The sequence below is a fragment of the Cydia fagiglandana genome, chromosome 7, assembly GCF_963556715.1.
Source record: "Cydia fagiglandana chromosome 7, ilCydFagi1.1, whole genome shotgun sequence".
NCBI classification, from domain to species: Eukaryota; Metazoa; Arthropoda; class Insecta; order Lepidoptera; family Tortricidae; genus Cydia; species Cydia fagiglandana.
Genome location: NC_085938.1, coordinates 10,901,909 through 10,923,458, shown reverse-complemented (window position 1 = coordinate 10,923,458; position 21,550 = coordinate 10,901,909). Strand labels below are relative to the sequence as shown.

Here is a 21,550-nt window from a genome sequence, read left to right as displayed (position 1 = left end):
TGGTATTGCGTTTATAAGATCGAAGTGTAGTCTTAGTACCTACTACAACAATAGTCCACAAGATCAAGTTATAATTGAGTATCAATATCAATACCAATCTTCTTTTTGGTGTAAACTTAACGTATGGGCGTAGGTGCTCGGGTATTTAACCTTTTGGCCGCCGGACCTAGTCCGCAAAGACGCTCACTCACACGCCAGAGCAAATTTTAAGTAAACAACTAATAAAAAGTTTAGGGATTGCAAATAGTGATATCGATATTTACAATTTATGGTAAAAATCTTTTTAATTTAGCTTTGTTCTTATCCTGTTTTAATTTGATTCCAAATTGCCAAAATTAAACATATGTTTTACACCCGAAAATGTTTAAAATATAGGGATTTAACATAAAAAACAACCACTAAACAATGTCGATTCAAGACGTGATATCGCCGCACTAGGCTGTACGAGAAGTCTTTTATACAAGACAACGGCGCGCATGGACTGCCCGCAGTGCAGATCGACAAGGACTGTTGCCGCGCGGATCAAGTAATAATAGTCTCTAGGTCAACGGCGTAAGCGCTTGTCGGTACGTAAACTTTATTGGCGTAACGTTAAAGCTGCGCATCATGTGTCGATAAAGTCAATATACCGGAACTGTTTTAGTGAAAATTACACGTGGGTTGAATTTTTAATGAGTGAAGATATTATTCCGGAATTAGAATCTATAATTAAATTTCAGTTTGGTTTACATTAATATAGGTAAACTCTTATCAAAAAAACGTTCAACGACTTGTTATAAAAAAATTACACATTAACTTCAATGTTATAACAAAAAACTAAAGTCTGATAAACAGGTATGTCCCTGTACCACTCTTGTGCGAAGCGGTCGCTGCGGTGTATCCCTTCCCACTAAGCTATAAAAGAACATCAATTATTTTTTTTATTTATCTCTTCTGCAATTAAATAGTCCACAATCTACAAGGGCAAATTTACTTGTCTGACTCTAGTTTATAGAACTAAAGAAGCTGCCTGAACTTTAAATATAGTTATGCCTATCTGACTCTCGTTCTACGTATTCTAGTACTCGTAAGTAGTTATACCTACTACTCGTTGAAAAAAATTGGCGATTAACAAGTGTTCAAATATTTAGATAAAAACATATTTCTGACTTTATATTTACTTTAAAAATTCCCATATCGAGTTAACATTCCCATCCCTAGCTGTCTTTTATACAAGACAACGGCGACGAGGAACATGAAAAATGTTGAAAATTGGAGCAATTTTTTAAATGCCTTATTATAAAAGAAGGGATTTATATAGCGGCTTAAAAAGCAAATAAATGAAAAAACAAAGACCTTAAATATGAACACGAGTGTAAATGAAATTGCAATTGTTATTATTTTCCCATTAACTCAGTGGTTGAATTTGTGTCTTGTATACAAGACGACGGCGCCAGCGTATCGTTCTATCGTTGTCTTCTATACCGGACAACGGCGGTCAAAGGGTTAATCTACATGTGACTGCGAATAGTGTTAATGATAATGAGTTTTAGTTGTCAAATGATATGTAATCTTAAAAGGTTAACTTTTTACCAGACTGACAGTTAACACATTCACTGCCCCCGACGCACATGTGCGTCCACCGTCATACAAGTTTTTTCCTAGGCCACGCCCCCTGGCAGTGAATGCGTTAAAAAACGACAATCGAATGTCAACGATCAATAGCTCGAAAATAGAACACATGTTTGAAGCGCCGTATGTGGGATATATAATTATATCCCTTAGCCTGGTAAAAGGTTAACGAAGGTACTTATGCTCTGGTTTCCTAGGATAGTGGTGCCGTCATATAGCGGCAATGTCCATACAAAATACTACGACATCCATATCTAGCCGTATTATTTTGTATGGAGACGGCCGCTATATGACGGCACCGCTATCCTAGGAAAACCGATCTTTACACCTGAATGTTGTAAAATAAAATTATTTTTATATTAAAATTATTTAATCTTTGCTGTTGAACATAAACACCGCTGTTATCGATACGTAGCAACTGTAAATTATGTATTATAACTTTATTACATATTAAATAAGATCATTAAATAGTGTTTATATATAAAGTTTGTGTTTCTTTCAAAACTGGGCACGTGATCGGTACATGTACGAAAATTATTGCTTTAAAATGTGAACATTTTGTGACCCACATATATTTAGTCATAGATATTAACCACCTTATTCATACAACTGTACAAGTCTCAATTAGTTAATTTGTTTTATCCCTTTCTTACAAATACATAAGTCTAAATGACAGTATAGGACAAATTTCATTAACCACTTGGACGCCAATGACCGATATATCCGCACCGCAGGTCCAACGCCAAAGACGGATTAATCGGTCACAGAGCAACATATACAGGGTGATTCAGGAGACGTGAGCAGGACTAAGACTGCGCCTTTTGTAAATTATAAGCAACTGTTTCGTATCAGTATTAGTGAGATTAACGTTAATTTTCTACTCGTGTTGAAAAAAAAAATAATAAATTTATTTACGACATGCATGGTCACCCTAAAATTAGAATACTAAACTACTGATATTCTGTGTCAAATTGAATGTCATCACTGTCATCACGGTCTGGTTACTTTTGAAAACTCGTATCTCACTCAAGTTTGACAGTGTATTTCTTCGTAATCAAATGCTGTCATTACGGTTAAAGAGCTTTTATGGTTATTAATTGGGTCTTGTAGGGTAACCATGATTGTAGAGAAATAAATTTGCCCTCACCAAAAAGTTAAAAAATAGGAAAAATTGTGGTTGTTTCACCTAAATACGACGGTGATCGGTCAATTATCAGTTACTGAGTGTGCAGGATTAGTCCTGCTCACGTCTCATGAATCACCCTGTATAGACCTACGTGCATATGCATAAAGTTCAATTACAGTTTTGACACTTCGGTGACGTGGCGTCCGAGTGGTGTGCTACTCTGGAGTGGCGCCACCATAATGAATACCAATGAATTATATGGTGAAATGATGTACCTAAATCCGATCCGAGTGACAGCTTTTGTGTTTGACACGGCGTCGAAAAGGTTAATAGCCAATTGAGACTTATACTGCGTTTATCAATAACGCCATAAGTGTTCACTTGTTATAAGCAAGTCGACTATTAGTAAGAATTAAGCGAAAAACACTCGCTAACATTAACAGCCTTATGGAGAATATTTTACAGCAAAAAGGATAACAAAAACCGGAACATGACATTTCAGAATTGCTTAAAGTCTCAACATTGTTATTATTTCATAAAAGTTCATCACAGTTTGGCAGTAGATAGATAAGTTAGCATAAAAAAAAGAATATTACATTACATATTACTCCTTCCGTTGTCATTATTGTGAGGACCGTTTATCCTAGCACTCCAGATAAATAAAATGTTACTTACCACATACTAGTAAATAACCGAACAAAACTGCATGTCATGTAATTAATTTAATACAGTCTGATTCAGAATACCAATCCATGGCTCGGGTACGGAAAATTTACAAACGTTATTATAATAATTATATTTCACATATTTTTTCGTTATTATATTTCGGTTTCGTTAATTTTAAGATCCGTTATTACTAATCCGGTTTGAAGAGTTGTTCTTTATAGTTTTTATTTAGTTTTAACCGGTTTAGAACAGATTAGGTAAGTCGTTATAAACAACAACAGGCCGTAAACTCGTATTTTACCCGCCCGCCGTCCGATCCTCCTGTAACCCCTGTTTATCAAATGAACCGGTTAATTTAGGTAAAGAAAAAGCAACTTATTCATAAAACTTAGCAACATCTTACAAACCTTATTTAAATTGTCTCTTTCTAACAAACAGAAATGTCAAAATTACGGATAGGGACAAACGATCATCACGCATTTATGGACAACGTCAAAGGTTCTTCTTAATACGTTCGCGTTATATAGGAAAAGTGGAACCAGAATAAATCGGTATTAAAAGGTGTATTTTACTGGTTACGTTTCTTACCATTCAAACGACCCTATATTTATAGTTATAGTATTTACTAATGCATGTAAATGTTATAAAAGGCTAAGGATCTGCCGGGAGCACACTGCGACCTTGTTGGCGTCGCCGCTGTCCCGCTTGAGGCGGTTGTGCACGGCGGTGTTGGACACGACCTTGGTCTGGATCACGAGGACCAACGATCATCAACGGTTTGTTAGAGTTGACAAGCATTTAGGAATAACGTCAAAGGTTCTTACAATAATACGTTCGCGTTCTCAAGGAAAAGTGGAACCAGAATAAATCGGTTATTAAAAGGTGCATTTTAAACCGGTTACGTTTCTTACCGGATTCAAACGACCCTATAGTTATAGTATTTACTAATGCATGTAAATATTATAAAAGGCTAAGGATCTGCCGGGAGCACACTGCGACCTTGTTGGCGTCGCCGCTGTCCCGCTTGAGGCGGTTGTGCACGGCGGTGTTGGACACGATCTTGGACTGGATCACGAGACGGTTGGGTGCTTCGGCGAGGAGCGTTCCGAGACCGACTAACCCTCTGTAGAAAAAATAATCGGTAATGAATTGTAATAACCTCTTGATATAATAGTCTAGGCCCTATACTCTGTATCTTTAGGTATTTTAATAAAAGTAAACAAAATCTAGTCTCAAATGGCTCCTTAAGCCAGTTGAGGGTAGATGAAAACATTAGGCACATGATCAAATAATGTAGGTTAAAGTCAGGTCGTCAGTGACTGATTAAGGCGGTTTTGTATTTGGTTGGTTAACCAATAAATGTTATAACTACCCGAAAATTTACAATTTGTTTGTTTACATTTACTTAAAACACCTAAAGATACAGACTATAGTGGGTAGTAACTAGTCCATGGCTGCTAAGCTAGTTGTCCTTCGCTCGAATCCCGGTAAGGCCATTTACTTGTGTGAGGTGAACAAATGTGTCGTTTTCAAGCAAAAGCCACCACATTGTCGCTTGCCATAAGGATGGTTTGACAGGTTACACGTATAAAGATACAAGCAAATTTCGCCCTAAAGGTAGGCTTAACAAAAAAGATGCAAGTTTAAAGATTGTTTGTTTGTTTTTCTAGGTGTAGTTCACTCTGCGATTTCGTCGCTTTGCAACAGGTAGCTACAAATACATCCGTTCCACACCAATTTTGGTGGCTAGCCATAAGCCGCGCGTGGCGCTGTCGCCACCTATAGTTCGTTTTTTTAGCATTAGAAAGACCTTGCAAGAAGGTAAGCAATCTTGACATGTCTTTTAATTGGAAAACGCTTTTTAAAAATCAAAAACTATTACTTATGAAAGCAGAAGAATATAAATGATCGTATTAGATTCATAATTGTTACATATTTGCCGTAACTTATTTTTAAATTGTGTTTTTCCATTAAAAGACACATCAAGATTATTTACCTTATTTCTAATGCTAAAAAAAACTAACTATAGTGGCCATATCTGCCCTGATTGTACAAGACGCGTTTTGTTAGAGAGTGTCTTCTGTACCTAGTACTATTATTTATTCTGTGGTGTACCACGTCGGGCTATATGGTTCAATTTTACCTGAAATAGGCTTCGTTGTCAGTAATCTTGCTAAGCAGGTTGAGGATGCACTCGGCGAGGTCGGCGGCGTCGCTCTGCTGCGCCAGCGCCACCGACAAGTTCAATAACAGGGATGCCGCTGCTATCTGTTAGTGAAAAATACATTTGTTGAAATTATGATTCATTTTACAAAATGTACTGAATTTGCTTTTTGGAAGTCGGGTCGGTTGGGGTAGGTTGGACACTGCGGTGGTGGTTGGACGTTCAAAAAAACAACCCTTTTATATACATGTTACTAAGATTGCTAGCCATAACTTTTCATTTAGCTTTTTCGGTAGTCGGATAAAATTCTAAAATAGAGTTTTGTAACAGCTGTCTATAGATAATTCTCTCGGATAAAAAAGAAGCCAATTATAGGAGCTCCCACATCTGAATGACAACACAAGCGATAGCATATTCCTATCCTTATCTTACCTGCGCGTTGGCGCTGAGCTGCGTGAGACAGATGATGCAGTGCACGACGGATTCACGAGTGGCCAGTACTAACATCTCGCCGGGCAGGTCGCTGAACGCGTTCACTAGAACGCGCATCGCTAGCATTTGATTCGCAGGGATATTGCCTGGAAATAGAATTATTAACTTATTGCAAAGACGCAGTGGCGGATATAATAGTAACGACTAGCCGCCCCTTTCTCAGCACCCATCATATAAACTGTCGCCTTGCTGCCACCTCTAATGTCTTGCCGCCCTAGCTAGGCCAGGGCCTACTGGGCCTTAGTGGACGCTCAAGTTGGGCGTGCAGCGGGGCGGGGCGTGCGGCGTGCATGTTAAACAAATGCAAACGTACAGTAGCGGCCTTAGTGCACGCTGCTCAAATCATTTATGAGCCCGACGCCACGCTGCACGGCTCGCCGAACGCTCCGCTCCGAGCTTCCACTCAAGCCTTACACTTAGGGCAAATCCGCCACTGCAAAGTCAAGGATACCCTATGGTTAAGAGTGTTGTTCTTTGGAAGGAAGGTTGGCAGGTTATTTAATAAGGTATAATAGGAGGTATAAGGAATGAATGAAACTTTTATTGTATGAGTGACACTGACACCTCTAGGTATCGGTTTGCAGTCAGAGCCACCATTTTATCTAATACCTTTAAACGAGTAATTCTTGTTTAAATACATATATAATTCTGGGATCTCGGAAACGGCTCTAACGATTTCGAAGAATTTTGAATCGATCTGGCTAGGTCTCATCTCTGGAAAAACGCGCATTTTTGAGTTTTCATATGTTTTTCTTCCAGATATCTGGTTAATATGGCAGACACGTATACATTTACATACCTGGAGCTAACAAAGTCAATAAGTATTTGACGAAGTCCGGTCCGTACGTCGTGTCGAATATTTGACCGTTGACTTCTTTATTTCTAACCGCTAGCCGCGTCACGTCCAATACCGGGAAGAGGATTTCTGAAAAAATAAACCAATGTTATTAATTATATGTTCTACATATTTGGTGTTGCATTATATAGTATCAGAGATATATATAACTCCGTATAAGATAATAAGATAAATAAAGTCTAAGAAAAAAACGTGCCTCGGAAACGAAGAAAGTCATTCTCGAATAGATGGCGCACACACCTTTGGCCTATTCTCGGCTAGATGGCGTTGACGACACCGTTTGATATTTAACAATTTTAACACATATCAGTGAAAGAACATGGGTCAGTATGGAACAATAAAAATTAAAAATAATTTATCCGTAAACATATTTTCATTTATTTTTTAAGTTTTAATCGTGTGTCGATAGATGGCAGTAAATGTACCGTGACTACAAAATTTACTTTGGCAATAGCCCTCTATACTATCTATTCTCTTTGATATAGGTTATACATTATAGGAAAAGCTTGTAAAGTTACCTTTTGGCCATTCTAAAGTTTTCTTCAATAATGCTATCGTTTCTGGATTATAAGTGCTATTCTGAAAATAAAATAAATCTTTATAATGACTAGCAATATAGTTATGTAATATTTTATTTTAATTTGCAATCTTCCTTAAAAGTATCTAATTTAGAAAAAATATCGCTCGTTTAATAAATGATCGTATCGATTTACAACTAACATGGTTGGAGCAGATTCAATGTTAGCTCGTAGTTTTTGAGTAAAACCTTCAATTAAATTATTACATTTTAAATCTCTTACATTTTCAGTTCCAAACCGTTCAAAAAACTAACTTGCCAAGACTACAATTCTGATTTGTCAAAATTATGATTCAAAATACAACGGAATAGGTCTTCTTATAGGGCGACTAGAGGTTAAAATATAATAACATTTGCTATGGCTTTGATTTAGATGTTTATATATCGGTTTAGGAACTCCTTCAACTCATTATACAAGGAAAGATCCAAGGGAAAAGATCATCCGGACGAAGACGTAACTCATGGCAAAAAAATCTCCGAACATGGTTCAAACAGAGCTCATTATTCCGCGCAACTGTGTTTAAAATTCGTAAAGCCCTCATGATAGCCGACCTCCGGTAGGAGATGGCACTGGAAGAAGAAGAAGATATCGATTTACTTACCAGTTCACCTAATTTAACAATATCAGCTAGTTGTTGTTCTGTCAGGGCGCTCAGTCCATCTCCCACTTTACTGTTGAATTCTTTTAGCTTGTCGTGGATCGCAGTTAGGTTCGCTTGATCGAATCTGAAGTCATTAAACGGCGTATTTAGACTGTAGTAATATGGTATGCACATATGCATATATACACGTCTGATACTGAGTCGCTATGACCCAAATTGAGTTTAGTAACTTGACCGACTTTTTTGCATCTGGTCGATTTCGTTATAGGTAATGACGAAATTACCTAGCACTTACGCCGCCGCTAAGACATTCCTGTACCGATTTGTTACACATTCGCATCCGCATAAAGCTCCACATCGCTTTATGCAGATGCGGATGCGAATGCGGATTTTGAAAATAATACGGACGTTCCGCGGGTGCGGATGCGAATATCCGCAACATCCCTGATCTATAGCGTGATGTTAAGTTTCACCTGATGTAAGCGTCGTGCGGTATGAGCGGTTTCTCGTTGGATATGGGGGGGGGCTGCTGGTGCGCGGCGGCGGGCGTGGAGTAGGCGGCGGCGCCCGTGAGGGGGTCGGCGGCGGGCGCGGGCGGCGCGGCCGCAAGCGCCTCCGAGCCCGGCACGTAGCGGGACGAGCCCGTGAACGGGTCGAAGTACCTGGGACGGAGAATAAATAATACTACTAGGTTCAGAACACTCACTCTCTAACAGAACACGTCTGCTACGATCAGGACAGATGTGGCCGCTAGGTGGCGACAGCGCCACGGGCGGATTATGGCTAACCACCAAAAGTTGGTGTGAAACGGATGTATGTACTTGTCGCTACCTGTAGCGAAGCGACGAAATCGCGGAGTGAGCCACGCCTGATTTCGGTCACATGCTTCACTCCCGAACACATTAATGTAAGGTACTCTCACCTTTGTTGGCGCACGACAATGCTTGGTTTAGTAGAAGTAGGAGTCTACGCAATTTGTATGTGTACGGTCGAGTGTCCATTCTAGCAAAAAATAAAAGCTAAACAGAGCCGAATGCAAAAATTCAAAACCTCTTACTTTACGAAAAACCCGTAAAAAAATATCATCGTAAAGTCCCGCCGCGTCTGTCTGTTTGTGTGTTTGTATGCTTGTTCGCGATAAACACAAAAACCGGACAAGTGCGAGTCGGATTCGCGCACGAAGGGTTCCGTACCATAATGCAAAAAAAAAAAACAAAAAAAAAAAAACGGTCACCCATCCAAGTACTGACCACTCCCGACGTTGCTTAACTTTGGTCAAAAATCACGTTTGTTGTATGGGAGCCCCATTTAAATCTTTATTTTATTCTGTTTTTAGTATTTGTTGTTATAGCGGCAACAGAAATACATCATCTGTGAAAATTTCAACTGTCTAGCTATCACGGTTCGTGAGATACAGCCTGGTGACAGACGGACGGACGGACGGACGGACAGCGAAGTCTTAGTAATAGGGTCCCGTTTTACCCTTTGGGTACGGAACCCTAAAAACTACTAAACGGATTTTCATGCGGTTTTCACCTATCAATAGGAAGGTTTAGGTGTATAATTTGTTAATTCATGCTAAACCTGGGCGAGTCACTAGTACTACATAATATTATACGAGATGTGGTCAGTAAAACATACCCATTACTTGAAGCGGGGAGCGAATCCAACTTGGCATTCGTGATGATGAAGTTTGCAACTTGATCTAAGTACACTTGAGGTAAATCATGTCTGAAATATAAATATTATTTCATAAATTTGTTTCTATCAATATCATCATGCAAGTATCTAGAAATGTGCACTTTAATACAGTTGGTCCCATATAAGACATTTGATCCTGACAAAAACAGGCTCAATTGAAACAAAAATACAAGTTTTATAGCTTTTAACCATCTGTTCGATAAAAATAGTACTTATTAACTGTTTTGTAGTGTACATTTTATAAATTATAAATTGGATGTTTTTAACACATTCATTGCCACCCAGCCAAACAAGACATCCGCACCAGGCCACAACAATTTCGTCATATAAAGCAGTAGTACCACGATCTCGACTATCGGATCGTCCGACCTGGGAACGAAATCATAAAATACCCGATGGTCGGGTTTTCGGCACTGAATGTGTCAAAATTGATTTTGTACAAAAGTTATTGCCGTTATTGGTACAAATTTAGTTGTGAAATATGTATCTTTTACGCAACCCAACTAAAGTAACTAGATTTTTTATACCACATCGGTGGCAAACAAGCATACGGCCCGCCTGATGGTAAGCAGTCACCGTAGCCTATGGACGCCTGCAACTCCAGAGGTGTTACATGCGCGTTGCCGACCTTTTAAAAACCTGTACACTCCTTTTTTGAAGAACCCCATACTGTAGACCCTCGGGAAAACTACAACACACACACACACGTTACACAGTTAAAGGAATATTAATAAAACACGGGCACTGACTTGTGTATGAAGGTTTGTGCGGCGGCCCAGGGGTCCTCGGTCTTGTTGAACGGCAGCTTCAGCGGCGGGGCGCCGTCCTTGATGTCCACGCTGAACACGAAGTCATACTCCTGGAAATATACTAACATGATAAAGTGCCAAAGTGGAAACATCGATTTTGTTAGACGGCATTGTAACAACACGCATTTTTGACCATGAAAGCCAATGGACATAATGAACAGAATCCCTACTATCTGTGAATCTGTACGGTCTGTCACCTCTTTACGCTTAAACCGCTGAACCGATTTAGATGAAAATTGATATATTTAAAGATAGTTTGAGGACTTAGGTAGGACATAGGATAGTTTTTATCAATCATTATCATCATCCTTCTATACAGACGAAGTCGCATGCAGAAGCTAGAGTGTATAAAGTAGAGAGTTCTGGCATTCTCCGCATTCTAACAGTAAGGCGTGTCGCCATATTTCTAATAAGGCCTAGTTTCTCCTTTGAATGGGACAGTCAATTGACAATGTCATTTGTATACGAGAAGTTATGCAAGGTCTGACCGTCTGTGTAGCCGTCTCTAGTGCAACTGACTCACTTTGCCCTGGAACATGGTCTTGCCCTCGGTGGGCGGGTTGGCGCCCATGACGTCGCCGACCTCGTCCCAGCTGCCGGCGGCCGCGTTCCAAGAGTAGCACTTCACGTTGGTGCCGCGCCGGACCAGTCTGGTCTGACCGTCTGTGTAGCCGTCTCTAGTGCAACTGACTCACTTTCCCCTGGAACATGGTCTTGCCCTCGGTGGCCGGGTTGGCGCCCATGACGTCGCCGACCTCGTCCCAGCTGCCGGCGGCCGCGTTCCACGAGTAGCACTTCACGTTGGTGCCGCGCCGGACCAGTCTGGTCTGACCGTCTGTGTAGCCGTCTCTAGTGCAACTGACTCACTTTCCCCTGGAACATGGTCTTGCCCTCGGTGGCCGGGTTGGCGCCCATGACGTCGCCGACCTCGTCCCAGCTGCCGGCGGCCGCGTTCCACGAGTAGCACTTCACGTTGGTGCCGCGCCGGACCAGTCTGGTCTGACCGTCTGTGTAGCCGTCTCTAGTGCAACTGACTCACTTTCCCCTGGAACATGGTCTTGCCCTCGGTGGCCGGGTTGGCGCCCATGACGTCGCCGACCTCGTCCCAGCTGCCGGCGGCCGCGTTCCACGAGTAGCACTTCACGTTGGTGCCGCGCCGGACCAGTCTGGTCTGACCGTCTGTGTAGCCGTCTCTAGTGCAACTGACTCACTTTCCCCTGGAACATGGTCTTGCCCTCGGTGGCCGGGTTGGCGCCCATGACGTCGCCGACCTCGTCCCAGCTGCCGGCGGCCGCGTTCCACGAGTAGCACTTCACGTTGGTGCCGCGACGGACCAGTCTGGTCTGACCGTCCGTTTTGCCAGGCTCCAGTAGGACTTCAGGGCCGGGCAATCTGGGGGTAAATATAAAAAGAGTAACTTTAAATTACACATACATACATACATATAATCACGCCTATTTCCGAAAGGGGTAGGCAGAGACCACGGATTTCCACTTGCTACGATCCTGACATACCTCTTTCGCTTCCTTCACTTCCATTCCTCATACACGCTCGCCGGTTTAGGGTGCTCTAGATCTGGCCTTTCTTCAGGAGGAGGAGGAACTTTATATTAACTATTAATAAATGTCCCTATTTAAGAATAATATTTATTTGAAAGAAAAAGGGTGCCTGCGTGTGTGTGTGTGTGTGTGTGTAAGGCTACAGAGATTGTTATCATGTATGTGATTAGGTGATGACTTTCAACTGCATCTCAGTTTGGTTGTAGTTAAGACCTTTCAACCAGTTCATAATTATGAATTTTGCTTCAAGAGGAGACTTTTATACATGCATGTACATGTTTATATACATAATATACGGATGAATGAAGTTAGGAAAACGCCTCGTGAATGTGGTTTTTGTAATGGGCGTAGGAATTTCAAAGACTCGATTACGGGTTATTATTTGCCAGTAGCATTAAGTGAAATCAATTGCCTTATTCATAAACGCCCTACAAACCTCAATTAGCTAATAATCGTTTGTCCTTTTGACTTATGTATTTGTAAGAAAGGGATAAAACATAATTTAACTGAATCAGGCCCGTAAAGTTTTATGAATAAGTTATTAGTCTTTGATGAACTCGGACTAATCGCCACAAGAACCATGACATTACTTCAGACTATCCCATCAATGGACATGACAACTTACTCAGAGAGCTTGTACCCTCCGATCTCCTGCTGCGAGGCGGCTGCCAGCTTCTCGACGTCTTCTTCGAACTGCTTGAGCGTCGCCTCGTCGGCGTAGCGCGCTGGGTCTTTGGTGAAGACCCGGACTAAGCCATCGCTGGAACCTGGATTTTAAATATGTATTTGTTAGGTAAACATGATATTTAATTTACTGTTACAGCGCAAGTTTTTAAATACAGATATCAGTTTATAGCTAGATGCTACTGATGCTAGAGTATAAAGAAAGAGTCGAACTAAGCGAAAAAAATATTGGGTGCACATTTGTTACTTAGCGGATTGAAACTTATACAGTTAAACACCCCCCTTAATCTTTTTTTTAACCAAATTATTAAGTATATTTCTTTTATTTTATATAAAAGAAATATACCTAATAATTTAGTTAAAAAAAAAGACGTCAGAATGATGGATACAGTCGAATTTCAACAAAAAAAACCCAATAAATTTAGAATACTTACAGAAAATAGCTAGAAAATGTATAGCTTTGTATTTATGCCTTTACTCACAAAGTCAAAACTCTAGTGAAACATTTTTTGTGATGTGATTGTGACAGTGAAAATCCTGCTTAATTAATTTAGAGTTTTGACTATTTAGATTTTAGAGGATCACTTTGAAACATCACATAGTGTAAGCAAAGCAACTACTATCAGGTCAGATATTAAAAAACAAAGTTTACCAGTAACAATGTCTCCATTGTCCATGCAAGCCACGCTCCAGACAGAATGCACCGGCAGGCGGATCTCTCGCACGAAGTCTCCGGCAGACCAGAGCCGCACCGAGCCGTCCTCGCCGCACGTCGCCCAGCCGTTCAGGCCTGGGTGAATGCTTATACTGGTAACAAATGTGAAACTTGATGAAATTAGGATTAAGTTACATCAGGGATAGGTAAAAGCCGGGAAAATGCTAGGAAAACACAAGTGGAGACTACAAAACACAAGTGGACATTGATGTGCACGTATCAGCTTTAAGCTGCCTGTGCATTTACATATAATAATAATAAAAAAGAAGAGGGTTTCCTACTTAATTTTTTTCCTGCAATGGCAGCCCTGATCATGCAAGTGGTTTCAAGAGATGAAACCTTGTATGGGCAAGGAAATTAATTTCAGTTTAATTTAGTATAATACTTTGTCACAGTGAAAATAGTATGAGGTCCCTAGCAACTTTCATATTGATTGTCTCCATGACAAGGTACGAAGTGATATGGAAAATAAATTATCTTACTTGTATTACACACCTAATTGCAATAATAGATATTTTAACAAGTAAAGATTTTATAACTACCATAGCATTGTAGGTATTTCTCATGCTTAAGCATGCTAGTAAACAAATTCAAACTTGTTTCTTTAAGGACAATAAAATAATGACTGACTAAACATAACATTAGCATGTAACACTGTGTCGAGTTATTACAACTTACACCTACTTACCTATAAATATAATTAGAATGTCCATAATAAGTGTTAAGGCACTCTCCTTTGTTAGCCCACAGTCTGATGGAGGCGTCATTGGAGCAGCTCAGGAACGAGTCCGGACCAGCCACGGCCAGCCCTCGCACACAGTCAGTGTGACCTGGTAAATAAGTACATATTATGGGACAATCTTACACAGAGCATCCTAGTCACATAGTAAGCTGCTAAAAGGTTGTTGACCGCTGATATAGAGTATAATATAATACAGAAAATTAATGTATTGATAAGGACTTCTAGTAATTTAATACAACAGTCCGAACTTTATCAGTCAATGTTGTATGGGACCTGCTCAGCCCTAGACCAATATTTTTTTTCTAATAAAGAATTACCTGCCAGTGTGGTTATAAAAGATCCATCCTTTTTCCACAGCTTAATAGTTTTATCAGCCGAGGCTGTGGCATATGTCCCGTTACCCAGCTCCACCACTGCCCACACTGCGGCCTGGTGCCCCTTCAATGTCACGGGAGTGGCATGGGGATTGTTCACATTCCATACTTTAGCTGTGCTGTCCCAACTTGAACTGTAACATTCAACATTATATCAAAACCCAGCCTAGCATTCACAACTCACTTTAGTCTTGCATAGCATACCTTAACAAAATTCCTGAGTCAGAACCCGGTGTAACACTACACACGGCGTTTTCATGACCTTCCAGGGTCAACACGATGCTGCCATCTTGCAAGTTATAGCCTAAAATCGTATTGTCGTTGCTGCCGGTCACTACGATGCCGTCCGGAAAAGCTTCGCAAGGCGGCAGCCAACAAATACATGACACGAAGTTTTTGTGCCCTTTATATGTGACTGCGTTGATGAAATCTTTAACCCTGATCAGAATCAACAAAAAATACCCTGATTAATCAACAAATTTTCAACTACACAAAGAATTTGCACTAAAGTTGAGTGATGATTGTTCAAAAACACTAACCCTTCAGGGTGCCATAATTTAGCGGTTCGGTCGCGAGAGGCAGACAATATACAGGATTCTTTGGTCTTCGCCACACATCGCACATCTAAGGAATGGCCATATAAAACTGCACTAAGTTTATAATCCGGTACAGCCATTGCTACAAATAAATATCTTCAACGGTATCGTACGTGACAATCGAAACAATCGCGGTGAGAGAAGATGTCATGTCATGTCATTTTTGATGTCTACAGATAAACTATTTGAGGTTTGCTGAAAAATGCAAACATTGCTATAAATTTGTTCGAACATGTCTGTTGTTTGTGCGTGTAAATAAAGCTTTACAATAAGTTAAATTAAGTCTATGGTTTACAATACAATGAACATGAACGCAGCTGTAATATTTTGCCGGACCGGAATACCACCCGCAGGAAAAAGGCGGGTTTTGCGAATATAATTCTGTCTATGGAGTTGATTGATTGATAAAAATAATAAAATATGTTCTTTGCCGTGTCGTAATCCTATTTTAAATAGTTTAGAATGTAATAATTCTTAACTATAACAGTGGTCCATTTAAATTGTGTACATAAGTCTTCATTAAAATTAGCGCAGTTCGAAAGGACGTTCCGAAAACATTCTCAGTAAAATAATAAAATATGTCGTTTGTATTATTTTACTGCCCATGTCATATAAAACCAGTTGTTACAGGTAAAACTTAGATATAATCTATATACCACCGTTGTTTGTAGCGCCTAGAATTCGGTGCGAGCGATTACACATATTTAGTACTTATACATACGTAGTGCAAAGATGGCGTCGACGGTGTGTGTTTCGCGGTGCCGACTTTTAGCAAAATTAGAATTAAATCGTGGTTTGTGTGTGTCGCCGATATTTAGGGATTTTTCAAATAACAGGGTGAGTTCGTATCATCAGCATGTCATCTTCAAAGTTTACGTATTTGCTATACATACAGTTTCCCAAAGTATTCCTTTGAAAGATTGTTCCATTATGCACGTGTAGTACATGTAGATATACTTATATATACGGTTTATGTTTGGATTCAAAAGCAGCTGTGAAACGTCATCGAGCCGCTGTATTTTTTTTACCATTTAAAGTTTTGTATAAGTTTCTGCTGAACAATTTGTTTGAATATTTATTGTTATTCGCTAAGTAGGTACTTATTTTCTTATTGGATTTGTTGTTAAATTGTCACAGGAAACAATCAAATAGTACTTTTCTGGTAATCTACACACACAGAACACACAATTTTAATTTAGCCAAATCGCTAATGATAATGAGTAATGACAAATGTGCTTAAGATTTACCTAAACTAAAGCATGGAATGTATGGTAATTTACATTTCTAAAAGGTGTATATTTTTGTTACAAATAAACTTATGATAATGACATGATTTTGATGATGATGTTAAGAAACTCTAGTAGGCTAGGCTGTACTTAGTTGGTCTAAACAAACTTGAGTTTGTATAATGTTCTATTTGTTATTTAACTTTTCATCCATCTTAATGCCTAATAATGACTATTTTTTTTTAACTAATTTCACTGAAGAATAAACAAGAATACAATTGCTTTTACCAACTTTTAGATATGTAGTATACAGTTAGTATTTCAAATTGGCTGTGTTTTAATCTTAACAAATTTTGCAATAGTAATAATGTTTGAGTAAGTCATTAGTATGCAATTAAAATTGGTTTTATCACACCAATCCATATATGAATAACCAAGATACAAAGTACATTGACCCCAAGCTTGATCCTCTTTTATGTTATGGCTAAATTATATCAGGCAGTTAAACATGTCATGCCTACAGATATAGATTAATAATTGAACAACTGTTGGTATTTAAAATGTTTTTCAATAACTGTGAATCATTAACTATCATAAGTATGCAACAACGCTACATTTTTTTAACAAGTCCTTTCCTTCTGCAGTCCTTTATAAATACTGTCAGTTGAATTGTGGACTCATCTGGTGAATATTTTGTGCTAAGTAAATACCCTAATAGTTGTACTTCACTTTATCCTCTAGCGGCCCATAATACAAGAAAAATTGGCATCAGTAGAACAGGCATCAAATTTGAATCAGTAGAATGTAAAAATGATTTCATTTTCAGTTATAAATGTTATTAGGTAAAGGTAATTAATTTATTAATATTAGGACTGTGGAATGGTAACGAACACATTATGAGATCACTCTCACTGATATGCAGCTGTTGGCCTGTTTACCTGTCTGCCACAGCTTATGCTTATTTTGCTAGTATGGACATAGGTAATATATAGTGTCCGACCGAAACATGTTTTTTTGCCGAAACCGAAACCGAAACCGAATGTTCGGCTTTGGCTCTAGTTTCGGCCGAAACCGAAACCGAAACCGAAACTTTTGTAGACTTGTTAAACAGTTAAAATCGTTGAAAAAATGTCATAAAACCCCTTTTATACACATATAATGGGGCTGTCAACACCCAATATCCTTGAAATTGATGTTACTTAAGCAGTTTTTTAAGAAAAGTATTAGAGTTAAACCAAGATAATTCTGCAACGATTTTGATAACACACGCTGTGCAAGTGTTATTTTAAACATCAAAACTTCTATGAAATTATGACGTTTAACCTCGTGCCGCCCAATGTACATTAGGATGTACACTTAGTTTCGTTGGAATGTCAACCTTAATTAAAAACAAAGTAGGTAGCATTTCATTTGTCTCGAAAATTTTTCGAACAAATGAAATTCAACCTAATTGAAAATACAATACGATTCTAACTTCCTTGGCTCTACTTTTGTATGGTGGGCGGCACGAGGATAAATAACATTTGCACTAGTTGCACTGCGTATGCTATCAAAATCATTGCAGAATTTTCTTGGTCTAACTCTATTCATTCACCAGTCAAGTTATTAACATGTAGATACAGGGTCAACCAAAAAACCAACCACAAAACGCAAGCGCGAAATTTTTTGTTGACAATATCGCAAGGCCGGGTACCAATCTTCACCTGGGCCTAAAAGTCCGAAGTGCCCCAGTGAGGCGAACTTTCATGCGAAGTCAAAGCCGTGCTTCAGTCTTCAGGACTACTCGTAGTAGTTGAGCACAGACTCCAACCAATGTCCATTGTATTAAAAAGCGAGACCGCAGGCCGAGCATGGCTCAGCGAGGCCAAAGGCTAAGCTGAAGTAGAGGACATGTGGAACATAAACCAATAGTAAATTGAGGTAAAATCACTCATTCACTCCGAAACAATTAGACAGTGTGCGCGTTGTAGGTATTGACAGTCTCTTAAGACTGCGTCGAGCGTCCAGTGGCGCCCTCATTAGTGGAATTGTGTTTTATAATAAAACAATTAATTTCTGTACCTATACATGAATCAGTATAATATGTCATAGGTATTAATATTGTTGTCCTACTTATTCCCCAACTTTTGGTCTTATTCCGAAGTACCATTTCGTAAGTTTCGGCCCGGCCGAAAGGTTCGGCCGTTTTTTGGCCGAAACCGAAACTACAGCCGAAACATGATTTTTTGGCCGAAACTGGCCGAAACCGAAACCGAACCTTCGGTCGGACACTAGTAATATACATATGCGCTTTGGTTGTTATTTACTGTAAGCTTTTATGTGACATAAACAATATTGAAATTGAAATGTAATATAATTATGTATTATATTTATAACTGAGCCTACATAATTTTGGCATGCATGTTTTATTAGGTTGGTACATTTTACACAATGGAATATTAAAATACAGGTAATTTTACATGAGCATTTCAAATAAATTATTAATTAATTTTAGTATTTTAGTTACCTAAATGTTACATGACTTGATTTAAGAAATCTTAATTTCTTTTGTGTCCTATTCCATGCATGTTTATCTGGTTTGATTGTAAAAATCAGGTTACATTTGAGGTCAAATATATGTACAATTAAGTACAGATTTAGGTAGGTACACTTACACTTCACCTTCACACAATGCAAAATGATTCAGAGTTCAATGACTGCTTAAATATCTCCAAACCCGACCTTAACGTTAGGCGCTTAGCACACTGGATACGATTAGCACGTCGCTCCGAAGATCGAGCGAGATCGCGCACTACGGATCGACGTGCGAATTTTATCCAGTGTCCTAAGCGCCTTAGGGGTCCTCCATTAATTACGTCACACGAATTTCTAGGTTCTTTGACCCCTCCCCCCCTCCTTGTCACACTTGGTCACATTTGGCAAACCCCTCCCCCCTAGTGTGACGTCACATTTTTTCTACGAAATCGCCAAATCGAATTAAGTAAGTTAAGTACCTAAGTATTATTAATATTTTATCAAAATATTTTTGACGATATAAATATTAGTAATTTTATAACCCAAAACTGCTTAAAATTAAACGAATAAAAACGATTATCGTTTAAAAAACTTGTTATTTAAATGTACAGCGAATAAAATAATTTAAATAAATTTTCGGTTACTGATGAAGTTAAAGTGACGTCACAAAGTTTGTGTTTCCCCCCTTCCCCATGTCACAATATGTCACATTTTCTTGACCCCCTCCCTCCCCCTAAACGTGTGATGTAATTCATGTAATTAATGGATGACCCTTTAGGGCCACTTGAACCATTCACTAACCCGGAGTTAACCGGTTAAACCTGGAGTTACCATGGTTACAGTACAATTTGACACTGGGTTAACGTTTTAACCGGTTAACCTCGGGTTAGAGGATTGGTGCAAGTAGCGCTTAGGTAAGTGTACTACGAAAAGTCTTATTAAGTATTTAGAAATTTGTGCTTGTGTCTAAATTTTATTAGAAAGGGCTGCCACTTGTTTAACAAGTTACAAGCTTTTGTAGTACCTATAGGCTGCTGATGCCTTTATGTTTTTACACGAAATGCGCTTTAGCTACTAGAGGCTCGGGATGGGATAAACATGCCTATATTTAGATCCAATGATCCATCTTTACCCTTTATCTTTTGTCACAAACTTCAAATCTTCAAGAAAAGAGCGTATTCCCATTTTTTAAGGATCGGCAACGCACTTACAACCCCTTTGGTGTTGAAGGTGTCCTAGGCGGCGGTAATCGCTTGACATCAGGCGAATCGTCTGTTCGTTTGCCTCATATACCTATCAAAGTCAAAGGGTTCTGAAATTTGTGTGAATGACCAACTTATGAAGTTATTTTAAGTCATATTTAAAGTAATCAGATTAACATAAATTAGGTAATTGAAACAAAATCTGCAAGAGACATTTTATTATTTCTGCTAAGTAACTAAAATGATGAAGTAAGTCTATTGTTTTTATGTTACATAAGTAGGTACCTAACAACGTGCACGTTTGCGTTATCAGTACGTAAACTCGATGTACAAATATGACTTACCTAATTAGGTGACCTCTATCCCTCGTGTAATTATTATGGATGTGAATTAAATTAGGTTTGTGCTCAGATTTTAGCCTTTATAACCGCCTTCAAAAAAGTAGATTCTCAGTTTTTGATCACTAGAAACAGGTTAACTAAATATGGCTATTGAGTTGTATGGCATCTGTAGGCCCAGCACAGGAGCGGCATGACAGTGTGTCGCCCCCGGGGTAGACTACCCGTCCCTCTCTGATTAATACAGTTAGAAAAAGACGAGTAGGCTATCTCTCGGGCGAGATACTGTCCCGCCGCTCCTGTAGGCCTACTGAGCAACAGATACGTGCGCTGATGCGCTCACTACGCTCGTTCCTGGCAGTCAATGTGTTAAGAGGTATTGCAACTGGGAACATTTTTTTCTTTGACCAGTGGTAACTATAGCAAAAAAATCTCATCAGCTTCCCGTTAGTAAAAGGTGGGAAATCCCAAGTGTAAAGTACCAGTGGCAACAACTTGGTGCTAACAGGTGGGAATGACCGATTAATTAAATAAAGTTGTGCATGGAAACTGCAAATACTTATTAACTACCTACCTACCTACTGGCGTGGCATGTTCAGTCAGCTCCACACTACTACTGTCAATTTCTTATGCCAAGTTTTTAGCTGTACGTACTTCACCCGTACAGTCAGCAGCAGAGGTTGCTAAGCGGGCGAGGTGTTCAAAATGATCTGGACGAGACTTATTGTCAAGGAATAAGAGCGCTTCAAGGTAATTTTGAACACCTCGCCCGTTTATCAACTTCTGCTGCTGACTCTACGTTTACGGGTAGGTACCTATTTAATTTTTTTCTGAAATGTGTATTTTTGTGCAGGAGTCATGGTGTCGGCGATGGCGACCGGCTCGAAGATCCTTTTTCACAAGCGTATGCGCTCACGGATCCAAAACGCCTTCAAAAGTTGATCACGAGAAATCTGACGGTAAGGTTTTCTTTAGGAAAATCATGAAAATGGACAA

The 21,550-nt window shown here is 39.3% G+C and overlaps 2 protein-coding genes across 2 annotated transcripts in view; one reads left to right on the top strand and one right to left on the bottom strand.

The window, feature by feature from the left end:
- Positions 1-684: 684 nt before the first annotated feature.
- LOC134665920 (phospholipase A-2-activating protein) lies at positions 685-15,423 on the bottom strand. The gene is made up of 16 exons (XM_063522978.1): positions 15,218-15,423; positions 14,883-15,116; positions 14,622-14,812; positions 14,251-14,392; positions 13,500-13,654; positions 12,789-12,930; positions 11,816-11,996; positions 10,545-10,654; positions 9,736-9,825; positions 8,568-8,756; positions 8,095-8,218; positions 7,434-7,494; positions 6,859-6,984; positions 6,000-6,145; positions 5,547-5,671; positions 685-4,526 (listed from the first exon to the last, which is right to left on the bottom strand). The coding sequence occupies exons 1-16, from the start codon at positions 15,352-15,354 to the stop codon at positions 4,364-4,366; spliced, it is 2,316 nt and encodes a 771-aa protein (XP_063379048.1). The 5' UTR covers positions 15,355-15,423; the 3' UTR covers positions 685-4,363.
- Positions 15,424-15,971: 548 nt separating this feature from the next.
- Positions 15,972-21,550, top strand: part of LOC134665902 (calcium uniporter protein, mitochondrial) — a 174,426-nt gene continuing 168,847 nt past the window's right edge. Inside the window, exons 1-2 of the mRNA XM_063522952.1 lie at positions 15,972-16,111; positions 21,408-21,513. Of these exons, the coding sequence (XP_063379022.1) occupies positions 16,007-16,111; positions 21,408-21,513 (211 nt within the window). The 5' untranslated portion in view covers positions 15,972-16,006. The remainder of the gene's footprint in view (positions 16,112-21,407; positions 21,514-21,550) is intronic.

Coding starts and splice junctions, on each gene's coding strand:
- LOC134665920 (XM_063522978.1), bottom strand. CDS start 15,354: ATGGCTGTACCGGATTATAAACTTAGTGCAGTTTTATATGGCCATTCC. Junction 14,813..14,882: donor GACTCAGGAATTTTGTTAAG/GTATGCTATGCA, acceptor TGAATGTTACAG/TTCAAGTTGGGACAGCACAG. Junction 10,655..11,815: donor AGACCATGTTCCAGGGGAAA/GTGAGTCAGTTG, acceptor GTATATTTCCAG/GAGTATGACTTCGTGTTCAG.